Source organism: Berghia stephanieae, chromosome 1 (assembly GCF_034508935.2).
Source record: "Berghia stephanieae isolate SIO BIC M18660-M18661 chromosome 1, UCSD_Bste_1.3, whole genome shotgun sequence".
NCBI lineage: Eukaryota > Metazoa > Mollusca > Gastropoda > Nudibranchia > Aeolidiidae > Berghia > Berghia stephanieae.
This window is the reverse complement of record NC_088360.1, coordinates 77,363,188-77,376,859: the sequence shown is the minus strand read 5'-3', so window position 1 is coordinate 77,376,859 and position 13,672 is coordinate 77,363,188. Positions and strand designations below refer to the sequence as shown.

The window sequence follows — 13,672 nt, the reverse complement described above, 5'->3', positions numbered from 1 at the left end:
TGCCAGATTCCAAAAATCTGGCATTTTTGAAAACCGTTTGGCATTAGAAAAATCATTTGGCATTTGGCATTTTCATTTGGCATTTTCTTTTCTTGTATATTATACTTCAAATGACACCTTTTCTTAATAAAAAAAATTACCCCAACAGGAAATTTAGTATAATTCAAAAAAAAAAAAAAAAGAAAAAAAAAAGAAAAGAAAACACGCAAGCCACCAGGATATGATAGTAAATTGTCTATCAAAAGTGAGTAGTTTTCTTAGTGGGGATGGGAGTCAACAGACTTTGGCATTTTTTTGAGTGTTTTGACATTTTTTGAGTCTTCCCCTGGCATTTTGTTGAAAAATAATCTGGCAACCCTAGCTTGCTCTCGCGGCAACTTAAATAGCACTTAAATTTTTTCTCCTTGCCCTCTTCTAGTACTCCAGTTCTAGACACCAAAATGTGTGAGGATATATCAACGTCGGTATCAAAAGTGAGTTTTGAACCGTTACACCCCCTTCTTCATCTTCATTAGGAAGTAGTCTCATTTTTTGGAGACTCATCCAAGGTTATACTTCTTATTGATATTGTGCGGCTATGGGCATGGGTAGGGAGGCCTTAGGAAAGCTCCTACATAACATCCCCAGTATTCTTTGTTTCTAGAAGGGGTTTGGGAGGGGGAAAATCTTTTTTTTTAAAAGTCTCTCCCTCCCAAACCCCCTACTAGAACATTATAAAAAAAAGTTCCCCCCCCCCCCCCTACCAGAACATTATAAAAAACAAAGAAAATTGGGGATGTGTAGGAGCTTTTGGAAGACCCCCCCTTGCGTCCTTTGAGAAGTATCTTTACTCACATTCTCTCATTGTACTCAGGTGTAAAACGAGTACCTGGCCGTTAAAAAATTGTAATATCGTCTAACAGACATCATGTACCGTCCTAGTCCTACATGTTAAATGTTGCTGATGGCCTATATAAAGGCTCTTTTTAAATTATTATTCGCATTAGTACTGCGAATAGTTAGGCTACCGTGAAACCACTATTTGCAGTAGTAGTAGTAGAAGCGCTCTCCCGTCTCTGAAATTTAGTTTTTGTCCACTCATTGAACACGACACTATTTTCTGTTCAAAATGGCATGTTGTGGAATGGCTTGAAGTTCAATGAGTGTGTTAGTTTGAGAAGGAAAGAAAAGGAGTGAAGATGATGATTGAAACTGTAACATTTTGTGTGACTGAGAACTGAGATTTTGAACGTTTCAACTTTTCCTTCAAGTTTGAAACTTGACAAGATCTTGTTTTGTTTTTGTAACCCCAATACAATCCATGAAAATTTCTTCGTCCCCACCTCTCGGACTTGATCATTCGTTCACATCATGAAATCTATCAGGGCATCTCTGTCAGATTAATGAGAATAGTTCCGTCCCCGTTTATTGTATTATTTACATTTAGTTTTAGTTAAATATATTTTATTAAGTTCCAGGAATATCTATCTCTCTCTCTCTCTCTCTCTCTCTCTCTCTCTCTCTCTCTCTCTCTCTCTCTCTCTCTCTCTCTCTCTCTCTCTCTCTCTCTCTCTCTCTATCTTTCTCTTTCTCTCTCTCTCTCTCACTTTTTCTCTCACTCTCGCCGTTGCCCATGACTCATATCAGTGCTCCTGTATATAATAGAAGTTACCATCAATAAACTACCTCTACTACTACAGCCACCACCACGTCATCATTACTACTACTACTACCACAGCAACCTCCACATCGTTACCAAAACTATAGCAACCACCACCACCTTTACATCATCATCCTCCTCTTCGTCACCATCTCTAACACCGTCACTACTAACTTCAACCACAACATCATCATCATTACTACCATAGATAGAAACCACATTGTTATCAAAACTACAGCAACCGCCACCACCTTTACATCATCATCCTCCTTGTCATCATCGCTACCACCACCACTACTACAACCACAACTATCACATCATCATCATTACTACCACTACCACAGCTACTACATTATTATCAAAACTACAGCAACCGCCACCACCATTACATCATCATCTTTATCCTTATAGTCATCATCATACTACCACTACTACATAATCACCACCACCACATCAACATCACTACACAACAACAGACACATCATCATCGAAACGCAAAATAATAGTAATAGTAATTTTGCGCCCAATAAAGCTCTAGTCTCGTAGGCTATTATTGCAAATACAGAACGAACCCGCATTTGCAGTACTACTGCAAACACCTAATTGAAATGAATATCTACTCCTACTACTGTGAATAACGAATACTAATGCTATCTACTATTCACAGTACTACTGTGAATAAAAAATACGACCATTAGAGGAAATCATTATTGGCAGTAGTGCAAATAGGAAATCAGTACTACTGCGAATAGAGGTGGTCTATAAATAACCAAACACATCACATTCATTTCTTTTTCAATTCACCACTAGAAGCTCATACTCTAGACTAGAGTGCAATTTGATATTTTTTTCAAAAACAAAACTTAATAAATATTTTTTACATTGACAGATCGGCCTTTAAAAACCATCTAATATGAGATCTTACTTTTAGATCTAAGATAAACGGTTCCAAAGTTATGATTTTACTGCTCAAAATTTACTATTAAAAAAGCTCAAAATCTGTGACTGAGAATTCCCCCACTGGACAGTCTCTTGATAAGGTGACTACTGATTGAAACGGGACTTTAGCATAGAGAAAAGAGGGTTGGTCACTGATGGCCAAAATTAAACATACTGCGCTGCCTTCAATCTTGATAAAATTTGAGATAGACATAGATATATGAATTATCTAGATGCATTTTCTTTTATTTTTTGCTATCTATCTCAATTTTGAAAAATAAAATACAAAAGTTTTAAAATGACGTAATTTTTATCAAATTATAATTTTTGACATATCATAATGTACCAACATTGATTTCTATTACATTGAAATAAAGCTTGATATCTGCTCTTTAAAATGATACCAGAGCCGTTCAGATACTGTAAAAAATAATGCAGCAGTGATCATGTGAAATTGTGTTATTCAAATTTTAACCCAAACTCGCGCTTCACTTTTCCAATGGCTAATCGGCACCTGTCTACTGGCTGGAATTAGACTGCTCCACTAGAACTAGAATCTAAAATGAAATGAAACGTTTGGAAGCATCCTGTTTCTGCACTGCAGCATCAGGCGGCGTTTTAGGGTTTTATCACATAGGGAAAGAGTGGATGTTTGTTTATGTAGGGTGGACATGGGATGATTAGGGGGGAGCCCTCACACTCACAGACCTGCCTACTGTTTTAAGAAAATTTGTCGAATTACGAAAAGTCATTATGATATGATATAATAGTATTTCACTGCTTATCTAATCGTTTTTTACCAAGGAAGAGTAGCAACAGTGACGCAAGTGGCCTCAGTGTTACTGCTGTTTTGGTGGAAACTATTAGATATTGTTTAGGATTAGAGTTAGATTGAAATCAAACCCTCGGGAGGCCTTTGGTAAGCTCCTTGTGCTAAAGGAAACAACACAAGTATCCCTTTAACTAACCCTGAGAAAAAATAAAACCTAGAACCTTTAACTAACCCTAATAGGAAAAATATAAACACCCTAGGACCATTACTCCTGAGACACATATCTAACTCTAATAGTAAAAAAAAAATCCAAGCTAACCCTAATAGAAAAAAAAAACAAACTCTAGGACTGCTTTGCACTACCTTTCAATAATTCAAAGACAAAATGGCGGTGGAGAACCAAAACAATGGTCATGTCAGAAAATGTTTACCTTTCACTAATCTATCAAGATTTTTTCTAGAGTTTTTAAAATGTTACAACTATATTTTGACAAATTGAATAAATGGCAAAAGATCTACTGTGAAAATACTAATTGAAAGAAATGCTAGACAGAGGAGCTTATGGAATTTCACCCAAACCCCCGCCTGTAATGGGTAATGATTGAATTCATCTTTATTTGGTTCTTTTTATTTTCTTTAGGGTTGTTTTGCATATCCGGGAAAGCGGAAAAGAGCAAATCAAGAGAATTATCTTCCACCAACAGATTCTTTTATAAGATCCAGATTCAACCTTTATGAAGAGCAATGGGATTCTATGCAGATTCAAATCGATATTTTGAAATCAGATTTGAACAGTCAAATATTTGATGACTTAGTACAATTCCTGAAGTCTTGTCACTCCCAAAGAGATAATACCAGTCAGCATAAACCTGTAGGGGAAATTCCAACAGCTGTTTTGATTACAGGCGTGAACACTCCGGATCATGGCGTGATGTTTTCAAATCTTGAGTCCATCCTGAAATATTCTGTCTCTCCTTTTGTAGTTCGTTTGCTATCCAAAGATTGCAGTAAAGTGAGTGCTTTGATCAAGATTCTTGTGTCACAGTTAACAAATGTAGTCATTGAAGATGATGAAGCAGAAGAGGGAAACAGTGCTGAAAATCAGTCAAACAGCCCCATTAAATTGAAAAAGACTCCAATATCATTGAGAAAAGACATCTCAATGATGTCAATTGTGAAATGGTACAAAAAGACTTTACTGGAAATAGCTGCCAATGAGAAGAACAGGATGAATGCATCCACAAATACTGAAACCAATCCGCTTATTGTGTTAGTCTTAGAAGATGTAGAGAATATACCAGCCAAAGTCTTGCAGGATTTCATTTCAATCTGTAGCGGTTATCTCTCCGTATTGCCCATTGTGTTCGTACTTGGTGTCTCAACTTCGGTATCATCATTACATCAGCTTTTGCCCTCATCTGTGTCATCTTTGCTCTGCATGGATATGTTTCAGGCCCCGCCAGCCTCCAGTTATCTCACACATCTGATGGACAAAATTATTATGTCAGCTGATATCCCTTTCAAACTCGGACCAAAAGTATTTCACTTTTTTCTGGACAATTTTCTGTACCACAACTTTTCAATAATGAATTTCACATTAGGCTTTCAATATTGCATGATGGAGCATTTCCTGAACAATCCTTTAAGTGTATTGTGCTGCAGCTTGCAAGACATAGATGAAAGAGTTGCCAATCTTACTAATTCTCAAATGAAACATATTCGCAAGCAGGAGGCTTTTGTAAGGTGAGCTGGGTTTTTTTTTTCTTCTTCTTTTTTTTTTTCATAAATAAGATACCTCCATCACATTGTTACCCACAAATTTGTTACATGTAGGTCTCAGTAATCACAATTGTCATCCTAATGCATATCACACGGTTTACACACAGGTTACAGAGTCCTACTTAATTTTATCAATCCATGGGAAATCTATTTTAGTTTATGTAATCTAGTGTGATTATGTAAAATAAATTGTGATCGTCTACAAAATTACTAATGGTGTATCTGGTACAATGCTTGATCTGTCCAGTATATTTAGATAATCATTGTCAAATTATTGTTGGTGACGAACATAAGTCTGAGGTCTCTTTTGACACAGAAATTTTCGTTTTGTATAGTGGCCCTCTTTCTAAAATCATCAGAAGCTTCTGTCTTTCTTATCATATATGAGCTAATGATACCCATTTATACTGTGTCCTTGATAATAAGGAATTTGCACGGTGTACCAGACATCAGTGAAAAGTGCATACAAATTGAAAAGAACTGGATAGTAGTAGGAGTGTACTTAAGCTGGATGATGATAAGACTAAGGTTCTGTAAACGGGGAACATGCAATGGTAAAGTAAAGGCTTTGGTTCAAGTGCAAGGGGATGCCTCGAATAGTAGAAAAGATTAAAAATTTGGGCGTGTTCTTGTGTGTTACAGAACTGCTTAGATTTACAAGATATTGACACCGATTTTTTTGAGAGATATTTGATTAAAATTCAGATTTTTTCCTCAAGTCAAGATTCAGATTTTTAAACCAAAATTTTGTTTTATGAGAAAAGTGGACACAAAAGCAGAACGGACATTCTGTGGTGGGTATTTTAGTGGAAACCTCTGTGCTTGGATAAATTAGGTTCAACCATAATTTGAAATTATACTTGTAAACCCTTTTGAAACAAAACTTACTGCCAGTTTTTAAATACTTTTAAAATTTTAATTTTAAGATGGATCACCTCATTTTGTTTTTATTTCTTTCTTCTTTAAAAAAAATCTAGTCTAGTCCAAGCTATGCCAGATATTGAATTGTCCACTGTGCTTTTAGACGACTCATCCACAAAAGCCTTCATCGCCACAGCCATCAAGTCTTTTCACACTAACCATCAAGAAATGTTTGTCATGATGAGATTCCTTCACTCTCTTGTCTCCTCTTTACCTAAATATCCTATGGGCAAACAATTTCGGGAACTTTACTCATTATGTCTTAGAGAAGATATTTCAGAGTCCGAGGATTTTATCAGAGCCTTCAATTTACTGAGAATGATGTCCAGGGATGAATTAACTAACATTCTCCAACAATCATTTTCTGTCTTGGTTGAAGTAAAGAAGTTGACGCCCAGCATACATAAAGTGTACAAAGAGGTGAAGTGTTTGAAGAAAAAACTGATTTGTTTGGATGAGGAGCAAATTCTACGGGATGAGATGGAACAAGGTAGGTTTGATGCTATTCTTAACATTTCATTTATCGGACTCAAAGGAAATTGTAAATTCTTTCAAAATTATTGTACCTTTTTTTTTTTTCAGGGTTGAAATAGCTGAGTGGTTAAGATTAAGACATGACCCAGGGTTTAATTTCAGCTTCAAGCTCTTCTGTTCTTTTAGTTTTTTGCCTTGAGCAAGATTATTAACCTCTTCATTTTGCTATTTTGGACAGCATGGGTGATTCCTGTTGACATCAAGAAATTTGAATAATTAATTGTCTTTATGTACAATGCAACACATATTTATCAAAATATAAATCACATAGATTATAAATAAGCAAATAAGTAATTTTAAGACACAAAGAAAATTTTTTTTTAATGATAAAAAGTTTTAAAAAAATAAAGACAACAAATAAACATGGAAAATTAATACTGATGATAATGATTAAGTATTATAAAACATGATAACAATAATAAAAATACCATTGTTGTTTTAGGTTTTTTTTTTTCAATAAATTAAATAATTTAAAAAATATGTCTGATAGTAACAATAAATAAAAATGTTTTTTTTTTCTTTGAAATAAAATTAAATAAAAAAACTATATGAAAAAAATAAATTGTTTAAAATGGGATTGGAACCCAATACCTTCAAGGCTCGAGTCTGACAGCTTAACCGTTAGACTACAGAGCCACCTAAGTAATTAAGATATTTAATTATGTCTTTCTATAAGATTATTTATTTTATCTCATTTAATGTTACTTCTATTTTGTCCTTTAAAATTTTGGTCGTATGTCATCAGCGCTTATTTTATATATTTTTTTTTAAATTCACAAAGATGTACATGTGTCATAAAATCACTTTTGTGACCCTATTTATGTGATTGACTATATGGAAACACAGCTTCGATAATGAATAATGAGGTTTGCGCTTGCGCAACAAAGGTGCATAAACATGACCTGTAAAGATGCACCATCAACAGAGTTGCAGAAAAACACTAAATTATTGCAGAAATCACATCATTTTTGGAGAAATAAAGGCTACTTATAAACAGTCACTCATCTCTTTTAATTATTATACCACTGTATTGTGGAAATTAACATAGATCGGGGGTATTATTCCCAAGGCCAAAAGGTTAAAGGCCTGAGCATTAAGCATAAATGGAATTTTCCTTCACCCTAATTAGGAAATGTAGTAAAAGAGTCATACTTAAGGACTCAAGTTCAATTAAAAAACAATTGAAGTTGAAAGACTCATGATAACGCCCTAGCAAATATATTCTAAATAATCATTTGACTCAATGGGTGATCATATCATCCCTAATTTAAGAAAGTTTGCAAGTTGCTCATATATCAGTCTGTGAAAAATAGATTTATAATTTTTAGATTTGCCTGTAATTCTGTGTTTGATAATTAAAATGTTACATTGGCTGTCATTTTATTATTTTAAGGGATTTTATATGCAATGCTTTTAGATTATTTCAGCACTGGGGGAAGTGGTGATTCAAAGCTGTTGCTAATAATCTCATCATGCCCATTTTACTTGAGTTTTTAAAAGTTATCTTGAAGTATTGCAAGTGCCATGATGCTCCTCCAATACAACAAATTAACATACTTACCTTCATTCTCCTTATCATTTACAGATCTTGCAGATGGCAGTAGCAATCAACGACTCTTACCACAGCGCACCAAGCTTCATGAATTGAAAGAGACTCTTTTGTCAATGTCATCCAAAAGGAAAAAGTCCCCTTATGAACAGTTGAGGGATGAAATCGTAGACAGTCTCATCAGCCATTTTTCAGTTTTCATTAAGTGTCCAATGAGTCGGCCAATGCAGAGCGTTTTTTATTTTGATGATGTGAGTTCTGTAAAGGATCACTTCAGAGCTGCACCTAGACTTTCTATACAACGAGCTTTAACTCAACCTTGTAAATATTTGAAATGTGTCTGTTGTCAGTGTGACTCTGAATCTATCCTTCCATCAATGCCTGATATTTGTATTGTGTATAAACTCCACTTGGAGTGCGGTACACTAGTCAATCTGTATGACTGGATGCAGGCCTTTACAATGGTGGTAGCACAAAATGTTGCGTCTGGTAAGAAGAAAAGGGGGATATGCAAGAAACCAGAGTCTAAATACCATGCTAGATTTATCCGGGCAGTCTCTGAATTAGAGTTTCTCGGTTTTGTGAAAGCTACAACACGCAAGACAGATCATGTTAAAAAATTGACTTGGTGAAGAGTATAACTTTAGAAACTACTGTAACTATTATTTTTTGATGTCAGAATGTAAGGACAATAATTTTTTTTTATTTTAGCTTTTTTTTAAACATTTGGTCATGGTCAACTAGTGAAATGCTAATACTGAATACTGCAGTTTGTTTCTCTTTGTTTTACTCTCTTTGTCATGACACACACACACACACACACACACATATATATATATATATATATATATATATATATATATATATATATATATATATATATATATATATATATATATATATATATATATATATAATATATATATATATATATATATATATATATATATATATATATATATATATTATATATATATATATAATATATATATATATATATATATATATATATATATATATATATATATATATATATATATATATATATATATATATATATGTATTCTGGGTGGGGTTCCTGACCTCCCATAGTGGGCAGGGAGGCACTTACTGTGTCTACTATCTGTCTTTGTCTTTGAATGAGATTGTCCTGGCCCTGGCCGGATACCCTTGCTGGGAGGGAAACATTCAAATATGTAGTTAGAGTTTTGGGAGATGATATTTTTTGTCTTGTAAATCATCTCTCTGTTATGCAATGCATTAATTTTTGTGTTATATATATATATATATTATTAAAACATTTATTATATATCTTTAAGTGGGGACCTGCGCTTGTGTCTGGATGAGACTTTTACTTTTAGGTGATCTCAAACTAAGTACTTTGATAGTGTGCTCTTGGAATCTACATCTGTTTCCTAGTTGAACCAATTCCCCTTTGTCTTACCTCTTCTTGGGTGCTTATTGTAATTCTAGAACTTTTTACTATCCCATTTTCTTCTTTTTACTGGCGCTGATATGACCTTAATGTGTTGCAAGTGCTGTAATACCCTTAAAAACAAAACAAGCAAATATATATTATATGTATTGGCTGTTAAAGATCTTTAAATCCTGTATATGAATCCAGACCCTTTTACATATTTGATCAGTACCTTTCTCCACCCATCCCTAGTCTTGAAAGGAGAAGAAAAGTTTAGAGACTCTACTAAAAAGGAAAGTATTAAACCTTGATTAAATAAAGTGGTAAATAATCTCTTACTCTTGGTGTTTGGTGTCATTACCCTTTGTACTGTATTCCTAGCTGTTTATGTGTGTTTGTGCCAGGGGTTGATATGCTGTGGGGGTTATTGTGATGTTTGGTGATGTGCAACCGAAACAGCATTGTTGGCGTTGAATTGAGATAAATAGTACCCATATTATTCCTGAGTACAGTGAGAGAATGTGATTAAAGAGCCTTTTCCAAGGACCAGACTGAGCTGCTCAGAGAAGGACTCAAACCCAGAACCTTCCAATCAAAATGTGAATGTCATACCACTTGACCACATAGCCATACACAGATGTTAAAAATAAAAGATGGGAAAAGCAAAAACAAACACAAAATTCAAACAGACCTTAGCACTTCTTCGTTTTGTAGAAACTTCAAGTTTGAGGACTGAACTACATTTGATTGAAAAATTTAATTAGGAAAAAAAAATTGATGAAGGATTATTGACCGTATCATATTATGAACTTTGGTGCTATATTTAAAATCAATTTTAGTTTTAATATCGCTTATGACCACCAACTGCATCTTTCAAACTGCGAATACAGTGTCTCATGGAAGAGTCAGGTTTTCAATGTGCTCGATTGAAATGGATTCCCAAATGTCATTGTTATTATTGTGTGGACTGGCTCTTAGTTCTCTTTACAAATCTGGCCATCGGGTGAGGTCTTCTGACCTCTTGTGGTGGGCAGAGAAATCAATTGCTTTCTACTATCCCTCGTATCTGTTTTACCTGTCCATGTTCCTCTCTGCCTTTGCTCTGAATTAAGATTGCTAGGTTTTTGTCCTGGTCCTTGCTGGGATCCTCAGCTGATGGGGTGACAAATGTACCTGTAGTAGGCCTTTTTTTTTTTGAGAGATTTTTTTCCATGTAAATCATCTCTCTGTTACTATTATGTACTTTTATAGTTATAAGTTTTGAATATGTTGTAGTCTGTAAACTTTAAATGTATCCTTCACAGCGGGATCCTTTGCTTGTGCCTGAATGGGACTTCTTGCCAATGTCAAAATAGGCATGTTGGTGGATTGCTTGTGGAATCTTCTGTTCCCTATTGGAACCAGTCCCCATTGTCTTGTTTTTTTCTTTTGCTTTTAACTTTTTCTCTATCATCTTCCTTTTTACTGGTGCTGAAATAACCTAATAGTGGCGTAAACACTATAAAGCCCTAATAAATAAACTGAAACAAACGAACACCTGACCAAGGATCAATGACTGGGATGTTTTTATCAATTAAAAACCCTTAACTTCATTCGAACCATGAGCAGATTTGTTATCATAGAGAAAAATATTTTGTCCACTTCAAAGGAATAACATGTGATTGTCTGGGTGGTGTCTTTAACCTCCCGTGGAGGCAGAAGGTCACTTGATGCGTCTTCTATCCCCTTTATTTGTTTTCTGAGTTACTTTATGTCTTTGTCTTGGAATGAGATTACATACTTGGTTTTGTCATGGCCCTTGACTGAGAGGGAAACAGTCAAATGTATAGTGTTTGTTTGGGAGATGGTATTTTTTTTCCATTTTAATCATCTCTCTGTTATGTACTGATATATTATATACTATATTTTTGTTTTGAACATACCTTGTAAACATTCGAGTTTGTTCCTCTTAGTGGGATCTTGTGCTTGTGTCTGTATGAGACATATAGGTAATCTCAAACTAAGAACAGTGCAACCCCTGGATCACAACATTGCCCAGGACCGGAAAATTATGTGTTTATCCAGGGTTTTCAAGGGGCTGCGGTGAGACCCGTGAATACATACAGTGCAATGCGCGGATCAGTGCCTGAGAGAAGATGCGTGCTAATGACTTTAAAATGTGTATTTCTCCTGTTTACAAAGGGCATACCAGTTACACTTTCATTCTCCAATGTGTATTGTCATTGTTTTCATCGTAAACAGTGCTCCGACGCAATTTAACAAAACTAGGAATAAATCAAGAAAATCAAGTGCCAATATAATATCGCACAAGAACACAGATGCTCACATCTATTTTTAATACGTATTAATTAAAATCCATGCAATGCGGATGATGAGATTTGAATACTGAAATTTTAAAGTGCACTTAAAATTAGTAGATTTACATCTTATGAAACCATAAAAAAACAAAGCCAACAACTTGGAATTAACCACAATATCAAATTTGGACTAATGTTTAGAAACAATTGATTTTTAAAATGAAAACAAAGTGAAAGAGGTTTTCATTGTTTTCCCGGCTATTCCAACGTGTATTATAATAAAGACCATAACTATTTTTTTTAATGCCCCCATTGGACACAGCATTGCCTGATATCAGTTAACCTCCAGCACTGACCTCAGACAGGGAAGATAAATGGACCCTTGAGAGTTCCATCCACTGATAATCTTTTGCTGTGGTTCCAGATGAACCGGTGCTGATTCCACGCAGTAAACATATTGTGTTCTGATTGGTTGATAACAATCTCATTGGTTAAAGAGTACGAGAAGCAGCATCGGTTTCAACTTCCGTTTGTTGCTATAATGATGTCGCTATTTAGGGTTTTTTATTACTAATAGCATATAACAAAAAATTCAGGACCAGAGGTCAATGTCGCTATCCAGGGGTTGCCGTTATCCAGAGGTTGAACTGTCCATTGATGGTATGCTCTTGAAATCTACATCTGTCTCTATTTGAGCCAATTCCCCTTTGTCTTACTTTTTCTTGGGTGCTTTAATAGTAATTCTAGAATCTTTGATTATCCCATTTTCTTCCTTTTTTCGGCGCTGATATGACCTAAATGTGTTGCGAGGGCTGTAAAACCTTTAAAAACAAACTTGTGATTATAATATTGTTTATCATAAAAACAAAAACAAAGCCGAGAACAAATTTTATATCAAGCAGGTCTTTATTTGATAAAACTAAAAACATTACTAAAGGATCATTGAAATGAAATCCATCAAAATTCTACAAGGGATGTCATAGTGGTAGTAGCATGCTGCTCACATCTCTACACTAGAGCAAGAGGGATGAGAAGAAGGGGATAGCAATGGCATTCAACCTACATTTGCAATTGATAGAAAAAAATACAAAGCAAACCACTTGAGTAGTGTCGACCCTAGGTAAAACTAAATCTTATTGAAATTAAAATATGTTCAATGGTTAACTTTTTCTTTAGGTAAAACAGGAATTAGAAACTAAAATTATATACTCATAAGAAATGTAGTGACATAAAATAAAAGCTGACTTAAATGGCTTGCACTGAAGTTGTAATAGTTATTTTTTATTATTTCAATCTAATAATCATTTGAAAATAGGACTACACAGATTTAAATTAGATAAGGAATGAGCACTTGAGCTCGTATTACTTTGATGAAAATTTATATCGACGTTGGTGATTAATGATTCTTTCCCTGGATTGAAAATGGTGTTTTCAATCAAGATAATACCTCTATAAAACGAAATTATCAACACAAAATGCTGAATCCCGCTTTCAATTAGGACTGATTTATAAAAGGAAAATGTAGAATTGGTTCAACCACAATTAGATATTGATTTGACATGATTATAAAATATAATACAATATTAATAGCATGTGAAGGAAATGAAATTTATAGCACCATGACATTTGACTAAACTTTCTAGGGATATGACTTAGCAAAACATTTTTATCCATTGTCGTGATGAGGGAAATTGTATATATCTGTCTGTTGTTTGAAAATGGCTTGGTTACTTATATGCAGGGTCCCCAGCAAGGCAGGGATATTTCAGGAAGTCGGGAAATTTCTGGTACAAATATGCCAGTTTGTTATAGCCAGCTTTGGTTC

The 13,672-nt window shown here is 34.5% G+C and overlaps 1 protein-coding gene across 1 annotated transcript; it reads left to right on the top strand.

The window, feature by feature from the left end:
- Positions 1-363: 363 nt before the first annotated feature.
- LOC144957730 (origin recognition complex subunit 3-like) lies at positions 364-8,895 on the top strand. Its single transcript, XM_078889118.1, has 4 exons — positions 364-473; positions 3,991-5,093; positions 6,107-6,540; positions 8,170-8,895. Exons 1-4 carry the CDS (start codon positions 441-443, stop codon positions 8,763-8,765), a joined length of 2,166 nt encoding a protein of 721 aa, XP_078745244.1. The 5' UTR covers positions 364-440; the 3' UTR covers positions 8,766-8,895.
- The last annotated feature ends 4,777 nt before the right edge of the window (positions 8,896-13,672 follow it).

Coding starts and splice junctions, on each gene's coding strand:
- LOC144957730 (XM_078889118.1), top strand. CDS start 441: ATGTGTGAGGATATATCAACGTCGGTATCAAAA. Junction 474..3,990: donor TATCAACGTCGGTATCAAAA/GTGAGTTTTGAA, acceptor TATTTTCTTTAG/GGTTGTTTTGCATATCCGGG. Junction 6,541..8,169: donor ACGGGATGAGATGGAACAAG/GTAGGTTTGATG, acceptor TATCATTTACAG/ATCTTGCAGATGGCAGTAGC.